At 45.1% G+C, this 21,601-nt stretch overlaps 1 protein-coding gene across 10 annotated transcripts in view; it reads right to left on the minus strand.

Moving 5' to 3' along the window:
• Nucleotides 1–5,232: 5,232 nt before the first annotated feature.
• ppp1r12a (protein phosphatase 1, regulatory subunit 12A) overlaps nucleotides 5,233–21,601 on the minus strand; it is a 72,108-nt gene continuing 55,739 nt past the window's right edge. For 5 of the 10 annotated variants that reach the window (XM_070547931.1, XM_070547941.1, XM_070547939.1 and 2 more), the window contains 12 exons: nucleotides 19,975–20,065; nucleotides 19,664–19,837; nucleotides 19,401–19,575; nucleotides 17,065–17,177; nucleotides 16,855–16,920; nucleotides 15,764–15,780; nucleotides 15,637–15,688; nucleotides 13,783–13,887; nucleotides 13,651–13,698; nucleotides 12,917–12,967; nucleotides 11,764–12,028; nucleotides 5,495–5,535 (listed from right to left, as the gene is read on the minus strand). In XM_070547931.1, coding sequence (XP_070404032.1) covers nucleotides 11,891–12,028; nucleotides 12,917–12,967; nucleotides 13,651–13,698; nucleotides 13,783–13,887; nucleotides 15,637–15,688; nucleotides 15,764–15,780; nucleotides 16,855–16,920; nucleotides 17,065–17,177; nucleotides 19,401–19,575; nucleotides 19,664–19,837; nucleotides 19,975–20,065 — 1,030 coding nt within the window. In that variant the 3' untranslated portion in view covers nucleotides 5,495–5,535; nucleotides 11,764–11,890. Of the gene's footprint in view, nucleotides 5,536–11,763; nucleotides 12,029–12,916; nucleotides 12,968–13,511; nucleotides 13,546–13,650; nucleotides 13,699–13,782; nucleotides 13,888–15,636; nucleotides 15,689–15,763; nucleotides 15,781–16,854; nucleotides 16,921–17,064; nucleotides 17,178–19,400; nucleotides 19,576–19,663; nucleotides 19,838–19,974; nucleotides 20,066–21,601 lie in introns of those variants that run through there. The other 5 variants (XM_070547919.1, XM_070547945.1, XM_070547942.1 and 2 more) reach the window with 3 other exon arrangements.

Below are 21,601 nucleotides of genomic sequence, written 5' to 3' on the forward strand. Positions count from 1 at the left end.
GGCAGCCGTCTTCTTGTCATTCCTAAAGTCAGGATTCACACTCACGGCGAGGCGTCTTTTAGTCATTACGGCCCTCGCCTGTGGAACGGGCTGCCGGAGGTTCTCAGGGCCGCAGAGAACGTTCATGTTTTTAAGAACAGGCTCAAGACCCACCTTTTTAGTTTAGCGTTTAACTGATTACCGTTTATTGCATTGCTTGTTTTACTTATTTATTTTAATTACTGTTGTGTTACACATTTATGTTTTATTTCTATAAACACACCTTATTGGATATTTTACTATCCGTATTAGCTCTTGTTATTTTACAAGTTAAGTATTTTATTCCTTCCAGTGTTTCCTCTGTGGAGCCCTCTGCCTCGGGACCGGTGGTCGGTGGCGGCGGCTGGGGCGCTCCTAGGGTAGTGCCCAGGTAGTGGTGAGGGTTGCCACCCTCCCTCCCAGGGCGCCCTGGATTGCCGTCTTGGATGCTGCCGTGGATCTGCTGCTGTAGAGGCAGATGGCTCGTCTTTCATTACCTGTCCAATCTGAGCTCAGCCTAGTGTTTACTTTGGTCTTTTAATGTGTTATGTGTACGATTGTGTGTGTATGTGTGTGCGCGCCTGGGAATGGCTTGTGGATTGGGGGGGGGGGGGGGTGAAACTGTCACAATTGTTTTAAGTGTGGGAAAGGGAGGGAATGTGAGTTATATGGGTCGTTTTAATCTGTTAAGCACTTTGTGTTGGTTGCTTTGCATGAAAAGTGCTATATAAATAAGGTTTGATTGATTGATAGTAGCTAAAGGCAGCTTCACCCTGTTTGGTTCTGACCCGAGGTTCTGCCAGCTGACTGTTTCCCAAGGATCTCAGAGCCCTGCTGGGCGTACATACAGGATGAGATCTGGCGTGTATTTTGGCCCCATGCCAGTGAGTGATTTGTAAACCAGTATTAGCACTTTAAATCAATTCTGTAGTTTACTGGTAACCAGTGTAGAGAATAAAGAACAGGAGTGATGTGCTCGGTTCTCTGGGTTCTTCTGAATAAGCTGCTGATTTCAGTTGCAGGAGCCTAGGGGTCTACATCCGGGTGGCTTTTGAGTAGATAGAATATTGAAAAGCTTATAAGGAGCTTTTGTGTTTTATGGAATATTAAAACAGAATTTCCACAACAGAGTGTAACACTTCATCTTATGTACACATCATTCTCCTCAAATACCAACATTCAATAGAAAATAAATCCATATTTGTTTTGCAAATGTATTTTCATTTGTTTTAGAACTTAATGGAAACAAAATTGTGGTTTTTCAAAAATGATCCCTGATAGTGGATAAGTTACAGATCAGGGCCAAAAAGAGAATTAAATCTCAGAATAAAGTCTGAATCATGTGTTTTCTCAGAATTCCTTTTTTTTTTTCAATATCTTGAAAGAAGGGTGATTTTTCTCCCGATGGCTCTATTCCTCTTCCACGGATGTCCTGTAACCGCTGCAGTTTAGTAGCCTGGCAAGCCAGACTAAATAAATGTATTATTTACAAACTTTGCAAAGCAAGAATTTGGTCTAGTTCACTAGGCTAGCGGTTTAGAGCAGACAGAGTGAAAAGTGGCTCTATAGCTAGACCTGTGGAATATCAACATCATTTCAGTGGAACCTGTCTAAGATGAAGTCAGCCAAACAAGCTCAAAAATCAAAACATAGATTTCTGTTTATGCAATCTTGATTTATTTGCACAGATATTATAAAAATGCAGCATTAATGCGGCTTAATCGTTGCTGTAATCCCATTTTCCTAGATTATTTGATCTCATCCTCTATATTAAGATGTTTTGGAAACGCGTCCACATCACATAAAGCAGGCTTTTGCAGCTCGAGGCAGGGCAGTGGGAAATGCATAGACTTGACACTTTAGCAAGACTCTTGACTAATTACAGCAGCGAGCACAGCTTCTCCTCGAAGTTTCGGTCAGGGACACCACGCAGCAGCAAGGACTCACGGCTAGGGTGGTTCCACTAAATCACAGCCTGACTCAGTGATGGAAAGTGGCAGCAGCTTCATGTTAGTGCACATGTCTAATCCTAGGCTACTCTGGATTTACCCCAGACACGCTGCCATGCATGGTTAGAATAAGGAGCAGCAAGGAACGACAGGAAAAAAATAAAAAACAGATTTTAGATCTTATTTGAAGCAGGAAGTCAGCTGCGATTCAGCATCCACATGCTTACATGTCCAAAGAGTGAAATAGAATGAGTGACACAAAAGGAATGGCTTTAGCTGCTAAAACACCAGAATACATATGCAAGTGCACCATCTAGTGGTGTGGTGAGGTATAGCAAAAATAAACCTGATAGGAAGTATAAAGGCCAAACTTAATTCCCTTGTTTCTCCTCCATACTCAGATTACCTTTTTTTTTTTTGTATTTTATGGGAGGAGTTACTATTTTTAGGCTACAGAACAGAGAATTAATAATTTAATGAACATAAAACCAAAGAAATTGAACTTGTCGGCACTAAAACATTACTAAAATGTGTTTTAAAGGTCTCTAAAGATTCACATTTATTTTCATTTTAGAAGAAAACTTTTTACAACATTTTTATTTTGAGATTGTAAATCACGCCTCAAAAATGTAATGAATGTAATGCACTTCTTGTGGAAAAAACCACATTAACACGCATTTAGGCAGGCTGTGAGAAGGTGGTTATTTTTACACAAAGTTTGATTTTTATACAAAATTATTGGATTCATAAGTCAAATATGTCTGTTTTTAAGAATAAGATTAAGAATAAAAACCTCCAAACATTTCTAATCAAAAACGGTCAAATTCCAACAGAAAAACGGTTAAAAGCTATTTTCAAGATCATTTGTTGTTACTCTAACAAGATTTATTGAAAAAACAAAAAATGCTGTGTTCAGCTGCAGAAACCTCAGCAGGGTGCTTTTGCTCCCCCCCCCCCCCCCCCCCCCCAATAATATTAGATGGACCCCCTGCAGCTTCTGCAAGGTCACCAGATTTATTCCCAGTGTTGCATTAATCTTTCACCAAGATCTTGCACTGATGATGATAGTCTGACCGCTGCACGACGCCTTCTCCAGCACATCCCAGAGATCCTCACTGGTGTTAAGGTCTGCACTCTAAACCACTCTTTCACTATTTGAGCCCGATGAATCCTGGCGTTGTCGTCTTGGAATATGTCCGTGCCGTCAGGGAAGATGGAATAACCTGGTCATTCAGGATATTCAGGTAGGCTGACCTCATTCGCGGAGCACATCCTGTTGCTGAACCTAGACCTGACCAACAGCAGCAAGCCCAGATCATAGCACTGCCCCCACAGGCTTGTACAGCAGGCACTAGGCATGATGGGTGCATCACTTTATCTGCCTCTCTTCTTACCCTGATGAGCCATCACTCTGGAACAGGGTCCATCTGGACTCAGACCAGGTTTTAATAATGAGTTGGACAGTTCTTAACCCAGTTTAGTTTCTACAATCTCCTTAGTTTTCTCTGCTTGATGCCAGTGATCTGACCCTTCTCTAACAGACTAGCATCTATTCCACGACCACCAGATGCGTCTTCCCACATGGTTGTTTAATAAATGAGAAGCAGCTCGTTGCACCAGTCGGGTAAATCCCAGCAGTAATTATCCAATAGCAGCCTCGTACCGGTTTGCTTAGATCAGGGCTTTTCAATTCCAGTCCTGGAGGGCCGGCATCCAGCACGTTTTAGTTTTAACCCTGCTTCAACACACCTGATTTCAATCAGCAGGTGATTAACAGGCTTCTGCAGAGCCTGATGAGCTGCTGCAGGTGACTCAACCACTGAATCTAGTGTGTTGGACCAGAGAAACCTCTAAAACGTGCTGGATACCGGCCTTCGAGGCCTGAACTTGAATAGCCCTGGCTTAGATCAATCCAGGTGACGACTTTTTTTTTGGACAGTCAGTAAAACCCACTACTGTGAAATCCCTTAAACCACATAAGAGAATAAAGAGACACAGCACCTTTACAATGTACAAGTTTATTTTAAATGAACTCTTCAGTGGTTGGTAGTCACAGCACAGCTTGCATGTATTAAGCCACACACCTATTTTACAAGATGAGAGGAAAAGAAAAGTCTAAAGCGGAGTAGACGGACGTGGATCCACCTGTAGTGATTCTTTTTCTACTAAAACATCCTTAAAAGGCCACGGAAATGCATAAAACTGGGATATATTTACCGGTGGGTTTAGCTTCAACCTGACAAGACTCCTCACACGGCATCGACAGCGCACGTGGACGTAGAAAGCATCGGGTTAGCGATACCCAACGATCTTTATTTTACTTTATTTTTAAGTGACAACACCTCGGCTAGAATACTACGGCTTTAAAAGGCAGTGGAAACCAAACGAACAGCGCTCGTCCAAGACGCTGAACACGAGAAAGGTGAAAGGTAGTGAAGCGATCGTCGGCGTTCGTCTAAACTTCACAATGAAGAAGAAAAAAAAACACCAGTGTGGGAGAGAGGCTCCTTCCACTAGAGGAGAAGAATTAAAACACGTCTTTTTGTCCTGTGGAATTTTTAATAGTAACAGACGGGATCCATAAACGCATGCCATGTGCTGGTCTCAAACAAAATACATACAGGTATATACAGAGTCACTCAGTACCTGCTAAAACAAAGTGAGAAATACAGAGTAAACACTGGCTAAACTTTAAAAAAATCAACAGGAGGGCGAGAGTGTGGGCGACGGGAGTGAAAGCCCTGCTGGTGGTGGGACTCGTTAAAGCATGTTTTAAAAAAGAAAGTGATGCATATTGCACATAGAGTGAAAGCTTAAAGTCCAGCAGGGTCGCCTCACCCACGAAGGCGGGAAGTCTAGTTTATCCCCTCTAGGAGGAAGACGCGGAGATAAAAAGGGTGTGTGCACGAGTGATCTGCTAATGGGGGGGGGGGGACAAAACAACAACAACAAAAAAGAACAGACAGGATAAACGAGCCACCAGAAGCTGCTATCAGGCAGAAGTGGCACTTTAAAAAGAGACAACTGCACACAACACAGGGAGGGACATCAAATTAGAGAAAATGTGGCACAAATAAAATCAGGTGCAGGATAATATCCGGTCTTCAGAGAAAGCCGATGGAGGAGAGAGAGAGAAGATCAATGCGAGTGTTTTTTCCCCTCTTTATGTACAACTAAGGCTTATTGGTTCAATAGTTTCCAGGCTTCCCGCCCATGATGCTCACATGCTGATCAAAAATCCCGCTCTGTAAACTCGGTGGCTCTACCAGGACAGCAGCCGCGCGACCGGGGAGGTTACAGCCGAAGAGGTGGACTAGATGGATGGATGGATGCTGCCGCAGCGATGGAGGAGGAGGAGGAGGAGCAGAAAGGGAGCTATAGGAAGAAAAACCAAGGAGTCTTGTCTCTGATGTCTGTTGCAATTAATATCTAAATGTGCAATTCCATTAGTCTCTGCCACGGGGGACTAGGGGTGTTGTTTCTACTTGGAAAGCTTGCTAATGACTCGAATGAGTGCTCCGTTCTCGTCCTTTAGTCTCTGGTTGTCTGCTTTCAAGTCTGGGAGCATCTGAAAGGGAACAAAAAGGAAGACAGGAGAGAGAGAGTGAGAGAGAGAGAGAGAGAGAGAGAGAGAGAGAGAGAGAGAGAGACAGACAGAGAGAGAGAGCGAGAGAGAGAGAGAGAGAGAGAGAGAGAGAGAGAGAGAGAGAGAGAGACAGAGAGAGACAGAGAGAGAGAGAGGGAGACAGAGAGAGAGAGCAAGAGAGAGACAGGGAGACAGAGAGAGAGAGAGAGAGAGAGACAGAGAGAGAGAGAGAGAGAGAGACAGAGAGAGAGAGCGAGAGAGAGAGAGCGAGAGAGAGACAGAGAGACAGAGAGAGAGAGCGAGAGAGCGAGAGAGAGAGAGAGACAGACAGAGAGAGAGAGAGAGAGAGAGATTAGACGAGTCTGGACAGAAGCGCTGGTCGTCAAACCAGTCGAGCAGATTCTTCAAGCTGTTAATTGCAGCCTGAACGAAGCTCGGGGGTCACACAGCATCAGTTCTGATTTGTTTTCTTCTTTTTTTATAATAAAAAAAGAAAATTATGTTTTTAATTCAAGTCAAACGAGAGGAAAAGAAAAAAGTGGCAACACTGCAGGGCAGAGATCCTTACGAAGCCATGCAGAATCTGAGCTGCTGCTCATCAGCAGCCAGCAAAACACACACACACACACACACACACACACACACACACACGCACACACACGCACACACACGCACACACGCACGCACCCCTATAATTCCCCTCGGTTTTCCACCAGACGCCTTTTCACCTCAAGCTCAGCGGCGCGGCGCACCCCTTCCCACCGGAAGCATTTCAGATACGCAGCGGCTGCGAATGTGTTCCACGAGATCATGACATCACGGGTGAATTTGCAAGATCCCTTGTGATGTCACCATTTCACAAAACAGGCACAAAAAGAGGCGTGGTCTATTTTCTGTATTCTTTACCTCGGCTACAGAGGTAATGAGGTTTCAGTTTATAGGAAATCTACACGTGACTTTTATTTTGAAATTTGCTAGATGTTAAACACTTTTCTTTTGTTTGACTTCCTGCCCGGCCCGATCCGAGCTCGACGCGTTCTGGAAAGGAAGCGGGTAAAAAAAAAAAATAAAAAAAATAAATAAATAACAGCCTAGAATCTTGACCGGGGGTGTCGAACTCACACCTGGGACCGAGTCGCGGGCCAATCTCAATATTTCTTTGCAACGACACTCTCGCACTCCCCGCTGGGAGGGTTTGAAACACCGCCATCCTCTGCTGGAGACCGTGGCGCGCTGCTGCGCCCTGGTTGTTTATTCTGTTATTGTTACCGGTACTTGTCTTGCAATGTGAAACGCTTGGTCCCAGATTTTGTAAGAAAAATAATAAAATTTCCCCCCAAAATGTGACTTATAGACCGGAAAATACGGTATTTATTCAGCATTTTTTTAAACATTTTATCTTTTTGTGTTTTCTTGTTGTTTATTTTTCTATATTTTTTACTCTTTTTCTGTTGCTGTGTGACACTAAATTCCCCGACAAGAGACACTAAAGGGATTTTTCTATTCTACTCATCTATCTGTAGTCTTTCCAGTTCCTGTTTTAAAGTTGGTCAAATCTTTCATCACAGTCCAACAACAAAAATAATTAAGTCGTTGTCGTAAATGAAAATGCAATATCTCACCGATTAACTTTCATGCTTTGGAGCAGAAAAATTGCATAAAACTAAAATGATTCACGCTCCATTTGCTCCACTCTATGCTCACCTGTTGCAGACGTCTGTGGGGTTGCGCTGTGAGCTGAGGAAGGAGTAAAGCTTGGTTTATGCTTGACGCGTCCGCGAGGTTCGCACGGCTCCGCGCGGCAAAATTGCGTAATTTTAACAACCACGCCCCTCCACCGCGCCTCCGCACGGCCCAAACTTTCCGCACCACGCACCTAGGAACTTTTCTAACCACACGGACGGTCGGACGTGGAAAAACATGGCGGACTGGCAAGAACTAGTATGGCAGAGGTTCGTAAACACAGACATTTGTATGATTCAGCTCTCAGAGATCACCGTGATCAACATGTTGTAAATAATTCTTGGAGAGGAATAGGGATGGGTACCGAATTCGGTCCTTTTTAAGGTACCGACCGAATTTCACAGTACCGACCGAGCACCGATTCACGTCATTTCAAACGGTGCCTCATTTCAGTACCCGTCCTTCACAACGAGAACTTGACTAGACAGCTGCGCATGCGCAAGAGCGTTATGTCGTCGGTCGCTGCGAGCCAGTTGTAAACAGAGCAGCATGGTAGAAAGAACGCACGCTAACGCTTGGCTCCACTTCACTAAATGTGATGGGTGACTGGGTGATGATGAAACCAGCGACAACGATCTAAGTGAGACATCCTCATCTTAATTTGCTCCGGTAGGTAAATAAAATGTAAGATAACGTTAGCTTGATTCGTTAGCTTCTGTTTCACCAATGGTGCGTTCGCTTTCTCCTCGGAACTCCGAATTCCCGACTAGAAGAACATGAACATGCACTAAAGTTTGGCTTCACTTTACTAAATGCGACGGGTGATTGGGTGAAGATGAAACCAGCGACAACGATCTAAGTGTGAGGCATCATCGTTTTAATCTGCTCCAGCAGCTAAATAAACTGTTTAAGATAAAGTTAGCTTGATATGTTAGCTTCCATTGCCACCACCGTTATCAGCTAACGGTGCGTTCGCTTTCTCCTCGGAAATTCTAACTTCCCAGTAGGAAAAATCAAATGAAAAAGGATGGCAAAAGGAATGAAGATACACAGTAAATTTAGTTCACAGTAAAGATGTTTGCTTCAGTTTAATTATCAGCTCATAAAACTACAAGGACGATGTTAAAATACAAACAGTTGTATGTTATTTATTGTGATATTTATCAAATATGGTTATATATTGAGAAAAATATATATCCAATTATAAAAGAGAATTAAAATATTAAACACTCAAAATTATCTAAAACTGGTACCATTAAGTACCGGTATCGATTCGTAGGTACCGGGAATTAGTACCGGATCGTATCAAATGTCAAGGGTACCCATCCCTAGAGAGAAATAGCTCGCACTGTTGGAAAAGATGAGGACGCTGTTAAAAAATGCTGGAATGCCATGTTGTAAACAGTAATTTGTACTTCTACTATGGTGTAGTGTTGGATGCATGCCGTAAAGCTCCATGCTGCCCCCTACAGTTTGGGAGAATATTGGCTCACCGCAGAGACAAGCCGCATGAACCATAAACGCTGCAAGTTGTGAAGCGCGTTCCATCCACGAGCCGCATCACCAAGCGGAAAGTAAATGCGTCAAGCATAAACCAAGCTTCACTCTACTTTTCCCCTCCTCCTGTGTTGTTCTGTTCATCTTCTTCATAAACAGCTGCTCACATAGGTTTGTGCTGCTAAACACGGAGAGCATCTGAGCAGCTGGACCACACGGTTGTGTCCAGGAGAACCGATAAAAACTGAAGCAGCTGCAGAGTCAGACTGACTTGAGCTACACTGGAGTTAAATCAGCTCTGAGGGTTGGTTGGATCTTTTCATGTCAGCGGTGAACATACTACTGAGCGGTTCTAATCTCCATTTCTGGGCTTCAAAGTCGGCAAACCGCTGACCTAACTGCGCCGAGTCACAGGAGTGTTTTCAGTTTGTCCCAGGATGAGGAGGGGAACGCCACAGATACCAGTAGCATGGACGCTAATGACTGGAAACGTATGCCACGTTTTCACCTTCCCATCTTTCTTGCAACATCGTTCCTTCTTCACCAATCTTTGTCTTCCTGGACATTTTGGGATAATTTGTGGAGTTATTTACACTTGTTGTATTAATTAGACACAGATGAGGATACACTGCAACCTGGTGGCGGAATACTGTCGCTGCACTGGTAGCACGATTGACATGCCTTGTGGGAAATGTAGTTTATAGTCATTGTGAGGTTTGACGCGACATGTCACTTAGGGGCTCGACACACGAGAGGCGACAAACGACCGCGATCAGCGAAATTCGTCGCTGTTGCTTTTATTACCCGACACACGGGAGGCGACCCGCGGCAGCGGCAAAGCCGTCGACGCGTTCTGTTCCGTGGCGAAATCGAAACTTCCGTTGTTTTGTTTGGCTGTGTCAGGTTGGAGGGAATTAAGGTTATTTAAGCGGTTCAGAGTTAATAAAGTGGTAGATATGATGTTTCACAAGGTGCTGCTAGAGTTATGTGAAATCTTACTTGTGATTTTACTATAAAACATAATAATAATCAACTTCTCCATGTTTGCTCGGAGGTGTACGGAGCATCCTGTCCGCTCATTGGTCAGTGAATGAAACCTCCGTTGATTGGTCCTCGTCCGAGCGACAGCGATGAAAAGTTGAAAATATTTCAACTTTCTGGGATTGCGTCGCTGGGTCGCCTGTGCACGACACGTGCACGAGCGCAAAATTTCACACGCACATTTTTCGCGTTTCGCTTAGTAGGAGGGAGACCCGCGATTATCGCTTTGTCGCACATGTCTCCTTGAAAATGAATGGAGGAGAGGCGATGTCGCCTCCCGTGTGTCGAGCCCATAAGGCTACGTTCACACCGCACGCCTTGATGCTCAATTCCAATTTTTTGAGTAAATCAGATTTTTTTGTGTGGTTGTACCACGACTGAAATGAGACATCAAAGTCTCTCCAGTGCGAACGCTTCAAGATCCTAAAGCAGGGTATCTGCAGGTTTAAGGGAGCCAAATTTAAGACTTTTAAGACCTTTTGTGAGGCCACTTTGACCAAATTTAAGCAATTTTTAAAATTACATTTAAGCTATAATTTCCAGCTATTGCCTGGAACCGGTGCTAAACCACCATTGTGGGATTAGCCATCCAGTTACCATTAACTTGCACTTCCCCATGGCGCAAGCTCCCACTAGCTTAACCAGCTAATGTGCTCATCTAAAAATAGCCCCCTTTCACAACCAACTGAATGTGTACGGTTCTGCTTACGCCAACATCATACACAAAAAATGCTGAACACCAACTAGAACAGGGTATCTGCAGGTTTAAGGGAGCCAAATTTAAGACTTTTCAAGACCTTTTTTAAGGCCACTTTGACAAAATTTAAGCTATTTTTTTAAATTAAATTTAAGCTATAATTTCCAGCTATTGCCTGGAACTGGTGCTAAACCACGTCTTGAACGTGGGATTAGCCATCCAGTTACCATTAATGTTGCACTTCCCCATGGCGCAAGCTCCCACTAGCGTGCTCATCTAAAAATAGCCCCCTTTCACAACCAACCGAATGTGTACGGTTCCGCTTACGGCAACATCATACACAAAAAATGCTGAACTAACTAGAAATTCATGAAAATTTTATAGAAATAAAAGAATAGTGTTTATTGGGTCTTTGGTAATTTAAGACCTTTAGAAACTGTATTTAAGGATTATTTGTCATTTTTAAGGATTTCTAAGGCCTTAAATTTGGGCAGACTGCCCCACTGACTGACATCCTGAGCGGTCCAATCATAGTGCTCCATCGGTGTGGTCGGTAGGATGCAATGGCGACTGAGTGTAGCTGAGATGGCACGGGCCCGTTTGAAACGGCTTCATCAACTTTGGATTCTTTAGACTTGGGCTTTTCTTTGACTCAAGAGAAGATAGAGGTTTAATTAGAAAAGGGACGTGTTTGTGTATGGAGGACTGCGGTGAGTACGTCCAGGCCTGGTGGAATCAAACTCATCAACGAGAACGCCGGCTCTTTGCAGATGTTCCACAAGACTTGGACATCTGGTGGAGAACCGGGGTTAGATGATACTACTTAGCATTAAATAGGAAATCTGCTGTTGCTTCGGTCTCGTTTAAAACCCGAGACCAAACAAACCCGTCTGTGGACGCACCGGTCATCCACATGTGGAGAGGAGTTCTATTTCTGATCATTTGGGCCAAAATACAGAGAAGCCATGAGAATTCACTTCATGCAAAGAAGCCAGAACAAGCCAAACTGAACTGAAGCTCCCTCTGAAGAGAGCATCAAACTAGGAAACACAGAGAGGACACTCTCCTGCAGCGTTTCTAAAACCTTCAGTTAAGAATGAACTTCCTACTCCGAGGTCTTTTAGAAGCATTTTACTCATCTGACATATTTTAAAAGTCTGTTTCTGTAGGAAACGCCTGACAAGGAGAGTGTCCTGTTGTAAAAAACATCATCCCCAATTTGAACACCAACAAAAAAACTCTGGGGAGGCAAAAGATAGAAGCCAGTCATGGCTGGGCGGCTGGACACCTGCCTGTCTACCGGAGCGGGTCAGAGCACAAATGGAGCATGAGAAGGGAGTTGGTTGGAAAGGGGAGAAGAGTGAAGGAGAAAGAGAGAGAAAGAGAGAGACAGGGTGGTGGGTGACAGACAGACGTGGCCTAGAGGTCGACGGAGGGCAGCTGGCTGCAGGCCAACTGCGAGAGCTTTGCCACCACGCGGGCCAGGGCCCGGTTCTCAGCCTGCAGCCGCTCTTTCATCTGCCGCAGGGCCTGAACCTGCTTTACCTGGGGGAGGTTCTGCAGGGAAGGGTTGGGAGGGAGGGAAAATGGCAGGAGGAGGAAAAAAGGAGAAAGGTGTGTTTGAAACACAAATTAAGAGAGAGATAGGGCGAGAGCGAGATGAGCGAGAGAGAGAGCGAGATGAGCGAGAGAGAGCGAGAGAGAGAGAGATAGGGCGAGAGCGAGATGAGCGAGAGAGAGAGAGATAGGGCGAGAGCGAGATGAGCGAGAGAGAGAGAGATAGGGCGAGAGCGAGATGAGCGAGAGAGAGAGAGATAGGGCGAGAGCGAGATGAGTGAGAGAGAGAAATAAAGCGAGAGCAAGAGCAAGAGAGAGAGCGAGAGAGAGATAGGGCGAGAGCGAGATGAGCGAGAGAGGGCGAGAGAGGGCGAGAGAGAGAGAGAGAAATAATCTCATAGGGGCAAAAGGAGGAAAAGGGGGGAAAAAGGAAGACTGTTAGAAAATAGGAGAGTTTTAGGAAACCAAAGGAATGATTTAAAGCTTTCCGGTTCTGCGTGATGCTTGTAGAGTAAATAAGTGACACTGATCAGACCAACCGGCAGCCTAAGAGCTAAAAATAAACATCCTGTTCTCACAACCATGGAAGAACGCAGGCTTACGTGGAGTTTCATAGATTTACATTTCTTAGTTTAGTGGTTTTCTAGGAAAAAGAATCCATCCAAGAATTTAAACCATGATACAAAAACGGATTTTTCCTTCTATCCGACTCGTTTATCACCTGTCGGGTTATCAGACCGCTCACATTACACAGCTGGCTGTCAGAGTAGAAAACAAAGAAAAGGTGGTCCTGTTGTATAATTTAAGACTTCAGAGATTTACTATAATGAAAAATAGGTGGAAGAAAACCGTGTGGGTGTGTGTGTGTGTGTGTGTGTGTGTGTGTACCTTAAGTTCCTCCTCCATCTCAGAAATCTTCCTTTCTAGAGCTCTTCTTTCCTGTTGAACGGGGAAAAGCAGGTTAATTATGAATTAAAACAGGGAGCAACAGGAGGAGGTGTGGGAGGTGGTCAGGGTGTCACACACTCCTTCACTCGCATGTCCTGTGAGCGGTGTGCAAGCAACAGCCAGTTCAGACCTACGCTCGGACTCCCTCTCTTGCAGAGACTTAAACGTCTTTAATTGGAGGTTTTTGACATCCGGTTGGAACAAATGGCGGACTTCAGACAAATCTTTCAACAAGTTTTGATGTAGATGGATTTAAATTGGCCAGCGGTCCCATTGTCATGGCTACAAAACACATGCAGAAGCCTACGATTGTCTGTTCGGCTCTAGATGGGATGAAACACACTTCCACGCGTTCAGACACAAATAAAACAAGCAGCTTAGCGAGAAGAGGTGACCACACGCTGCCACTGAGGTCTAAAACATGTGACAGAACAAAGATGGCGGTGTTCTGGGTGGCGTGGAGGGAGGGTGTCCCTTTGACGACAGCCAGCAGCAGAGAGGAAACGGTTAAAAAAAACTCAGGGGAAGATCATACCACCACCCAGATGATACGGGGGCCTGCTTGTTACCTTCAGACATAAACCCACCAGCAGCGTTACAGCAGGGCCGGTTTCAACCGGTCCAGTTACGTTCAGAGTTATTTGACATAGGGGGCTGAATTTAGTCGGAATTACCCTTTTCTCCATCTCAAGCTGTGATCGGTCAGCATAGCGTTCCTGCCTCTGGGATTTAAAGAGAAAACAAACACATAAGAGAACTCTTCAGGAACGCCCGTTTCTTCTTTTTAGTGATGAAGCTCAACGCACCTGTGCGGCCTTCTCTAGTTGTAGCTTCAAATCCGCCAGCTCCAGGTCGGTGTCGCGTAGCTGGGCCTTCAACTTCTCGTTCTCAGCGAAGATCTGCTCGTAGAGCTGAGGAAGAGACAAACACCTCAACGTGGAAAACATTGCTTCGCTTCAAGGGAACCGTCAGCGACACCCGGAGCTTCTGCTAAAAGGCTTCTCAGCCAAAGGGACTGGACTCCAAATGGACTCCAAAACTCGTCAGTCCCCACCAGACGCGAAGCGTACTACCGGAGGCGTGGCGCATCAGGAATAGAATCGAAGCGCTTATTTAGCGAAGCTGCACAACACGCTTCTGGGTGAGATCAGTCGATCACATGGCTTCTCCTACCACTGCTATGCAGACGACACCCAGCTCTATCTGTCATTTCCACCGGACGACCACAATGTCTCTGCACTAATATCAAACTGTCTCTCTGACATATCAAAATGGATGAAATCCCACCATCTCCAACTCAACCTCTCTAAAACGGAACTACTTGTCATCCCAGCAAAACCATCCATACAGCACAATATCTCAATCCAAAATGACTTCCTATCTCTGGCTCCTTCAAAGGCAGTTCGAAATCTGGGTGTTGTGATTGATGAACACCTGAACTTTAAAGATCATGTTGCCTCTGTTGCTCATTTATGCCGCTTTGCGCTGTATAATATACGAAAGATCAGACCATACCTAACACAACATGCCACCCAGCTCCTGGTGCAATCTACTGTCATCTCCCGCCTCGACTTCTGCAACGCCCTTCTAACTGGTCTTCCAGCCTGTACTGTGAGACCTCTTCAAATGGTCCAGAACGCTGCGGCGCGTCTGGTCTTCAATCAGCCAAAAAGAGCACACGTCACCCCTCTGTTCATTGAGCTCCACTGGCTACCGCTAGCAGCACGCATCAAATTCAAATTGCTAACACTAGCATACAAAGTCCGAGATGGTACGGCTCCCATCTACCTGAATCCTCTTGCAAAGGCTTACGTCTCGGCCCGGCCGCTCCGGTCATCGCAGGATCGTTGCCTAGCAGTGCCTACACCACGCTCAGGACAATCCAGACTCTTCTCATGCATCGTTCCACACATGTGGAATGACCTACCAAGCACTACCAGAACAGCGGCTTCCTTTTCGACTTTCAAGAAACTCCTGAAGACCCTCCTCTTCAGAGAGCATCTTCTAAACTAGCACCCTCCCTGCACCCGTCCCCCTCTCTACTGTCCACTCCTTGTTCCCTCCTCTCCATGACTGATGTCAATGTTGTTGTTGTTGTTGTTGTTGTTGTTAGCCTCAAGGGTAACATGCCGATTATCACATGTAAGTCGCTTTGGACAAAAGCGTCTGCTAAACACATACACTTAAACATCTGAAACATGCCTGAAACGGCCTGGTGTAGAACTCTAAAAACTTCTACTAGCCGCAGAGACCGCCATGCTTCTGTAACGCACCGCTCACGCACCAGGTGTAATCTGAGCGTAGGGTCGTAGCCATGGATAAAGAACTGTGCCTAAACATCCTCCGAGAGGAACTCCTCCCAACTAACCAAGAACAGTCTGCTGATGAACGTGTTTTCCAGCATGACGGAGCACCGTGCGACAAAAAAAATGCCTCGGGTCAGTCGTGTCAGGATGTCCTAAAAGGACCGACATTGCAAATATCGACTCTTTATACTCTTCGTTTAACCGTCAACAAAACCAGTTGAGGCGTATGACATGCTCGTGATTCCACTTTAGTAACCGTAGAAACGTCTGAGAAAAGATCTAAAAACGCGTCGTTTTAATAAAACGTGCAGAACAGAACATGTGTTTGAACAACAGAATAAGCCGAGCGCGTACCTTCTTGTAGTCGGTGGTGTCGTCTCTCTCCGGCCGGCGGTCGCCATTGTTCCTGTTGGAGACACTCGGCTTTAGCAGAGCTTGCAGATAAAACACAGAAACATTAGGAGAAGAAGTTGTAGCTCACCTGGGGCCCTGGTCACTCTGCAAGGAAATAAAAACACAAAGTTAAAGTCAGAAGATAAAACTGGCAAGTTAAAGTCAGAAGATAAAACTGGTAAGTTAAAGTCAGAAGATAAAACGGACTCTTCTGATTGAATAAATGAGTCTAAATTATACAAATAAACATTTAATCAATCAACACGTTGTCTACCCAACGGGAGACTTCTTCTGAACCCTGAGCGGCCGATTATCTGCTGAAGAAGCTGGAATTACCTAAAGGGTTTCCTGTATAACTCTGCATTTCCATACGAAGGCTAATGCTTGTTTTAGAGCTTTGTTGCTGCTCCACCCACAAACAGCGACAGCCAGCAGCTGGTTTGCATCTTCCTCGTCTCTCTGATGACGGCCGTGTTTATGTTCTTCTATAAACGACAGTCCCTTCCAAACAGGAAGTTCATCTGGCAAGCAATCACAAGGATGCTCTTTCTGCTTCATGTTGCTACCGCCATAAACAGCATGAGTGATTCTGCTAATCTGGGAGATTTATTTAAACTTAAGAGGCTAAAAACGTCAAATTATTCCTCATTAACCCCCACAATCCCATTCAGATCAACATAAGAATATCTGGAAAGGATCGTTTCTCTCACAGACCTTCTTCCGAAGGTTCAAGTTAACTGATTTGTGCACTTTAAAGCAAAGAGCCGGACTTCCTTTGCTTTGTGCGGCTGCAGGTTTTGTGAACCTGCTGAGAGCACGGTAGGTCAGTGAGGTCGCCGGAGCAACAATCACCGGAAAATGAAAATGGGGAAATAATAAAACTTCAAAAGGCTGCAGACAGTGAAAATGAAAGATACGTGGGAGGGGAGGAAACGGTAGCTGTGGAGAGAGGAGGAGTGAATATCAGACAGCAGGACTTTCACGGAGCCGGTGGCATGAGATGAGGCAAAAGGGAGGGGCGAGAACAGAGATCAGAAAAGAATACAACCAGTTTGGCTTGACTGACTCTGCCGTGTGTGTGTGTGTGTGTGTGTGTGTGTGTGTGTGTGTGTGTGTGTGTGTGTGTGTGTGTGTGTGCGTGTGTGTGTGTGTGTGTGTGTGTGTGTGTGTGTTAGTTACTTGTGGCTCTCCTTTGGTGCGGCCCTCCTCTGTGTCGGACTGCTGATCAGGGTCGTTTAGATCACCCTAGAATTAATTATCCAGATTACAACAGGTTAGAGATACCTACGACACGATCAAGGCGGATCACCTGGAGGTTACACCTGTGCAGGTGTTACAGCCTCTAAAAATAAATAAATAAATAAAACATCAAATAACTAAGTCTCTTACATCTTGAGGCCAGGACACCCCAGTGGAGCGTCTCTTCTCGCGGGGCCGCCTGCGATCCCGTATGGAGCGGGGTTTGTCCTCACCATCTTTATCCTCCTCCCTTTTGTCCGTTTCTGTTCAATATGATGATGATGATGATGATGATGGACACGTTGTACCAATAAAAATCACATTGCTGCTATATTCACGTCTAGACTTTATATCCTATTAAAGAGCAAGTCACCCCCCTACAAGAAACTTACTCCACTCCCACTTCATGTTTGAAAAATGCAACAAATGCTGTTGCCTGGCAGACTGAGAGGGCGGAGCCACTAACACACATACACACACACCCTCAGGCTCACAACAGCATTGTGACATCATAATGTACCAGCTAACGTCATTGTGTACCTCTTAGCCAATAACGATGGCAGATTTAAATTCAAATGTAGTTCAGAGTTTTTACCTGACAACACGGACAGTTTTAGGCAAATTTTAACAAAGATTCACTCTGGTGCCACGTTATTGACTACACGTGTCTGCAGCACGATTAGACACTCATCTAGATAGTTTATCAGCAAAAAAATGTTGATTTGGGGTGACTTGCTCTTTAAAGGTTTCATTCACTCTTTTTTCAATGTCTAGTACGAATGGGAAAACGCCCATCAGAGTAGCGTGTCAGCAGAAAACGACAGAATTCGGAATCTTACTCAATGTTTATGATTTGCAAATGCATCGACTCTGATTGGCTAATAGCAACACAACTCTTCCGCTGCCTCCGTTCGCTCTTCTTTCTTGGATAAAAGATGAAATGTTGACATTAATGCTAATGGTTATCTTCAGCTAGCTGTGACGTGCTCTGCTCTCTGCCTCCTGCGGGCAGTCCCGACTCGCAAGCCAAAGTGGGCAGGGCCATAAATGCTAATTTTCCCTGTGGTGTAGAAAACACTGGCTTATTTATGACCCGATCATTTTCCCGTCTGCTTCCTTCCAGCGGCTGATGCAGGAGATGGGCACGGAGCATCCATGTTCAGCATTCGTGTGCAATTTGCAATCGAAGACGCACCACGACGGCAAATCGGCGTAATATTACCGCAATGGTGTGTCTATAAACGCGCCATGCTGACTTGGTGTTGCGCAAATATTGCGGCATTCGTCCCGCCTCGCTTGGTAGTAATATTGCGGTAATGATCCGTCGTATGCACCCTGGTGCAACAGAGGCAGATGTCATGATGACGTGGGGAGTTATTGCTGAGCTCCGGCTGGTGAATTCATTGAAAATGAAAGTAAACACTGGCAATAAGGTTTGCTTTTTGAACAAAATCAGCTGAGATGGCAAACTGGAGCACCGCAGAGCTCCATGAGCCTCTCTGTTAGAGCTGAAGCTCAGATCACCAGAGACTGCACAGGCACTGATGGGGACAGACACCTTCAGGAGCTGCTTGTTAAAAAAAAAAAAACTCAACGATCACGGCTTCAATCGCAATAAAATGCAAGTTATGTCCAAGACAAACGGAAGTCTGCGGCAGTGCAGAGATCGCCCTCATACCCTCTTTATGCCGCCATCACCTACTCTTTTATAAAACTGCCACGATTGTGTCACATTACCGCCATGGTCTGGTCTTATAAACGACCTTTATCCTCCTCAGGGAGCCACGGCAAATCCCGTTTTGCTAACGCTATGGCAGGGAATGAAGCAAAAAATTCCCATCTGACTGAAAACTATTGGGGGGGGGGGGGGGGGGGGGGGGCGACTCACATTGTTTACACGCAGCCACTATTTGGGTTTTGATTGGTTTTAAGGTCATTTTTCCTGTTTTTGAAAATTTTGGAATAACCCGTTCACATACAGTGTTTAAAAGTGTGGGTGATGAGATTTCTCTGAGGTAAAAAAAGGAGCGTTTTTTCCTGATTATTCCAACTGACGGATTTCCGTCGCCACGACGGAAAACCTGTAGAAGCAGCTGGAATAAACGAGCCTTTAAACCCGAACACTTTTCACACACTACAACCCTCGTTTGACCCCTTTTGTCACGTTTAGGTCAGTGCTAAAAAAACAATAATTAATCCTGTGAAGGATCTAAGTTTAGGTGAAACAAGGATGCTGGCCAGAGCTCGGCGTTTCCTCCAGCTGCACCAACTAAACCGGCCTCCCCATCTTCCCAGAGGAACTTTATGTATTTGTGCCTAAACAGAAGAGGCAGCCCAACCTCTTACTGCCTCACTACCCTTAATCAGCCCAAGTTAACCTGGGGAGGGAGGTCAGAGCCACATCAAATGCACCAGTTACTGAGTTATACATAAGCTGTACTTGGACAAAATACTCAGTTATTATAGTGAACTCTGACTCTAAAGACCTTTTTCTGTGTCTCTGTAGGAGCGGCTGTAGGAGGAAGTGATCCCCGTCAGGCTGTTGGGCCTGTTGAGGGAACTGGAGCTGGAGGACAGCGGGGTGCTCGAGTAAGAAGTAGTGGAGGCAGTGCTGACTGTGGAAATGGCCGAGGTGGAGGAGGAAGACGAGGGTCGATAACGCTGGTGGGGGAGAAGGAGAACATTTAATGACCGGTAAGGGAACGACGAGAAGCTGTGATCTACTCTAGTCCGGAGTGGAGATCAATACCTCTTCAAAGCTACGGTACTTCGATTGGTAATCGTCCTCCTTCGTCTCCGTCTTCTCCTCCTGCTTCTCCTTGTCCTGCTTCTCTTTCTCCTCCTTCTCTTCTTCGCGGGTCTTTAGGGGGCGACTCCTGCCGATGGTCTTTTCAGCCTCTTGCAGGTCGGTCAGAGTCACTCCCTGAACGAGAAACACAGTTTTATTTGAACGCCCGTACCTGTGGAGCTGAAGTCTGACAAAGGAGCAAGGGGGACTGTAAATATCTGAACAGACCCTCGATGGTGACACCAGACTTTCCTCTTCAGACCCGAACTAACCTGTGTGGACCTTCGTGACTGCCGGGCCTGTCTGGATCGAGCTTTCCTCTGAGACTCCGACTCCTCGTCTCGCACCGGCGTCAGGTACGACCTGACAGACACACACCAAAACACATTCACGTATTCTAATGCCCAGGCTTGTCTTTTATTCAGGAGGTTCCCAGAACTCAGGTTTTCTTAAACGAGTGAAATGAAGAGTAAATAATCACGGCCGCATAAACGGAGACTCGCTCAGTTGGAAACACGCGGAGCTTCGACCTTCAAGCCGCAACTTCTGCCCACCTTCCTTAAATGGAGAAGTCGGAGCGCTCTCGGCTCTGAAGCGACCCCGCCCACGTCACGCCATGACAGGTAGCTTGTTTCAGCGCTGCTGCACAAGAACATTTATTGGGCCCTAACTACTGAAGAAAGAAGAGAGAAGAAGAAAGAAGAGAGAAGAAGAAAGAAGAGAGAAGAAGAAGAGAGAAGAGAGAAGAAGAAGAAGAGAGAAGAGAGAAGAAGAAGAAGAGAGAAGAAGAGGAAGAAGAAGAAGAAGAAAGAAGAAGAGAGAAGAAGAAAGAAGAAGAGAGAAGAAAAAGAAGAAGAGAGAAGAAGAAGAGAGAAGAAGAAAGAAGAAGGAGAGAAGAAGAGAGAAGAAGAAGAGGAAGAAGAAGAAGAAGAAAGAAGAAGAGAGAAGAAGAAGAAGAAGAAGAGAGAAGAAGAAGAGAGAAGAAGAAGAAGGAGAGAAGAAGAGAGAAGAAGAAGAGGAAGAAGAAGAAGAGAGAAGAAGAAAGAAGAAGAGAGAAGAAGAAGAAGAAGAAGAAGAAGAAGAGAGAAGAAGAAGAAGAGAGAAGAAGAAGAAGAAGAGAGAAGAAGAAGAGAGAAGAAGAAGAGAGAAGAAGAAGAAGAAGAAGAGAGAAGAAGAAGAGAGAAGAAGGAGAGAAGAAGAGAGAAGAAGAAGAAGAGGAAGAAGAGAGAAGAAGAAGAGGAAGAAGAAGAAGAGAGAAGAACAAGAAGAGAGAAGAAGAAGAGAGAAGAAGAAGAAGAGGAAGAAGGAGAGAGAAGAAGAAGAAAGAAGAAGGAGAGAAGAAGAGAGAAGAAGAAGAAGAGGAAGAAGAAGAAGAAGAAGAGGAAGAAGAAGAAGAAGAGGAAGAAGAAGAAGAAGAAGAGAGAAGAAGAAGAAGAAGAAGAGGAAGAAGAAGAGAGAAGAAGAAGAAGAAGAGAGAAGAAGTTTAAGAAGAACAAGAAGAGAGAAGAAGAAGAGAGAAGAAGAAGAAGAGAGAAGAAGAAGAAGAAGAGAGAAGAAGAAGAAGGAGAGAAGAAGAACAAGGAGAGAAGAAGAGAGAAGAAGAAGAGAGAAGAAGAAGAAGAGAGAAGAAGAAGAAGAAGAAGAAGAGAGAAGAAGAACAAGGAGAGAAGAAGAGAGAAGAAGAGAGTAGAAGAAGAAGAAGAGAGAAGAAGAACAAGGAGAGAAGAAGAGAGAAGAAGAAGGAGAGAAGAAGAACAAGGAGAGAAGAAGAGAGAAGAAGAAGAAGAAGAAGAAGAGAGAAGAAGAAGGAGAGAAGAAGAACAAGGAGAGAAGAAGAGAGAAGAAGAAGAAGAGAGAAGAAGAGAGAAGAAGAGAGAAGAAGAAGAGAGAAGAGAGAAG

This window comes from Nothobranchius furzeri, chromosome 1, assembly GCF_043380555.1.
Source record: "Nothobranchius furzeri strain GRZ-AD chromosome 1, NfurGRZ-RIMD1, whole genome shotgun sequence".
NCBI classification, from domain to species: domain Eukaryota; kingdom Metazoa; phylum Chordata; class Actinopteri; order Cyprinodontiformes; family Nothobranchiidae; genus Nothobranchius; species Nothobranchius furzeri.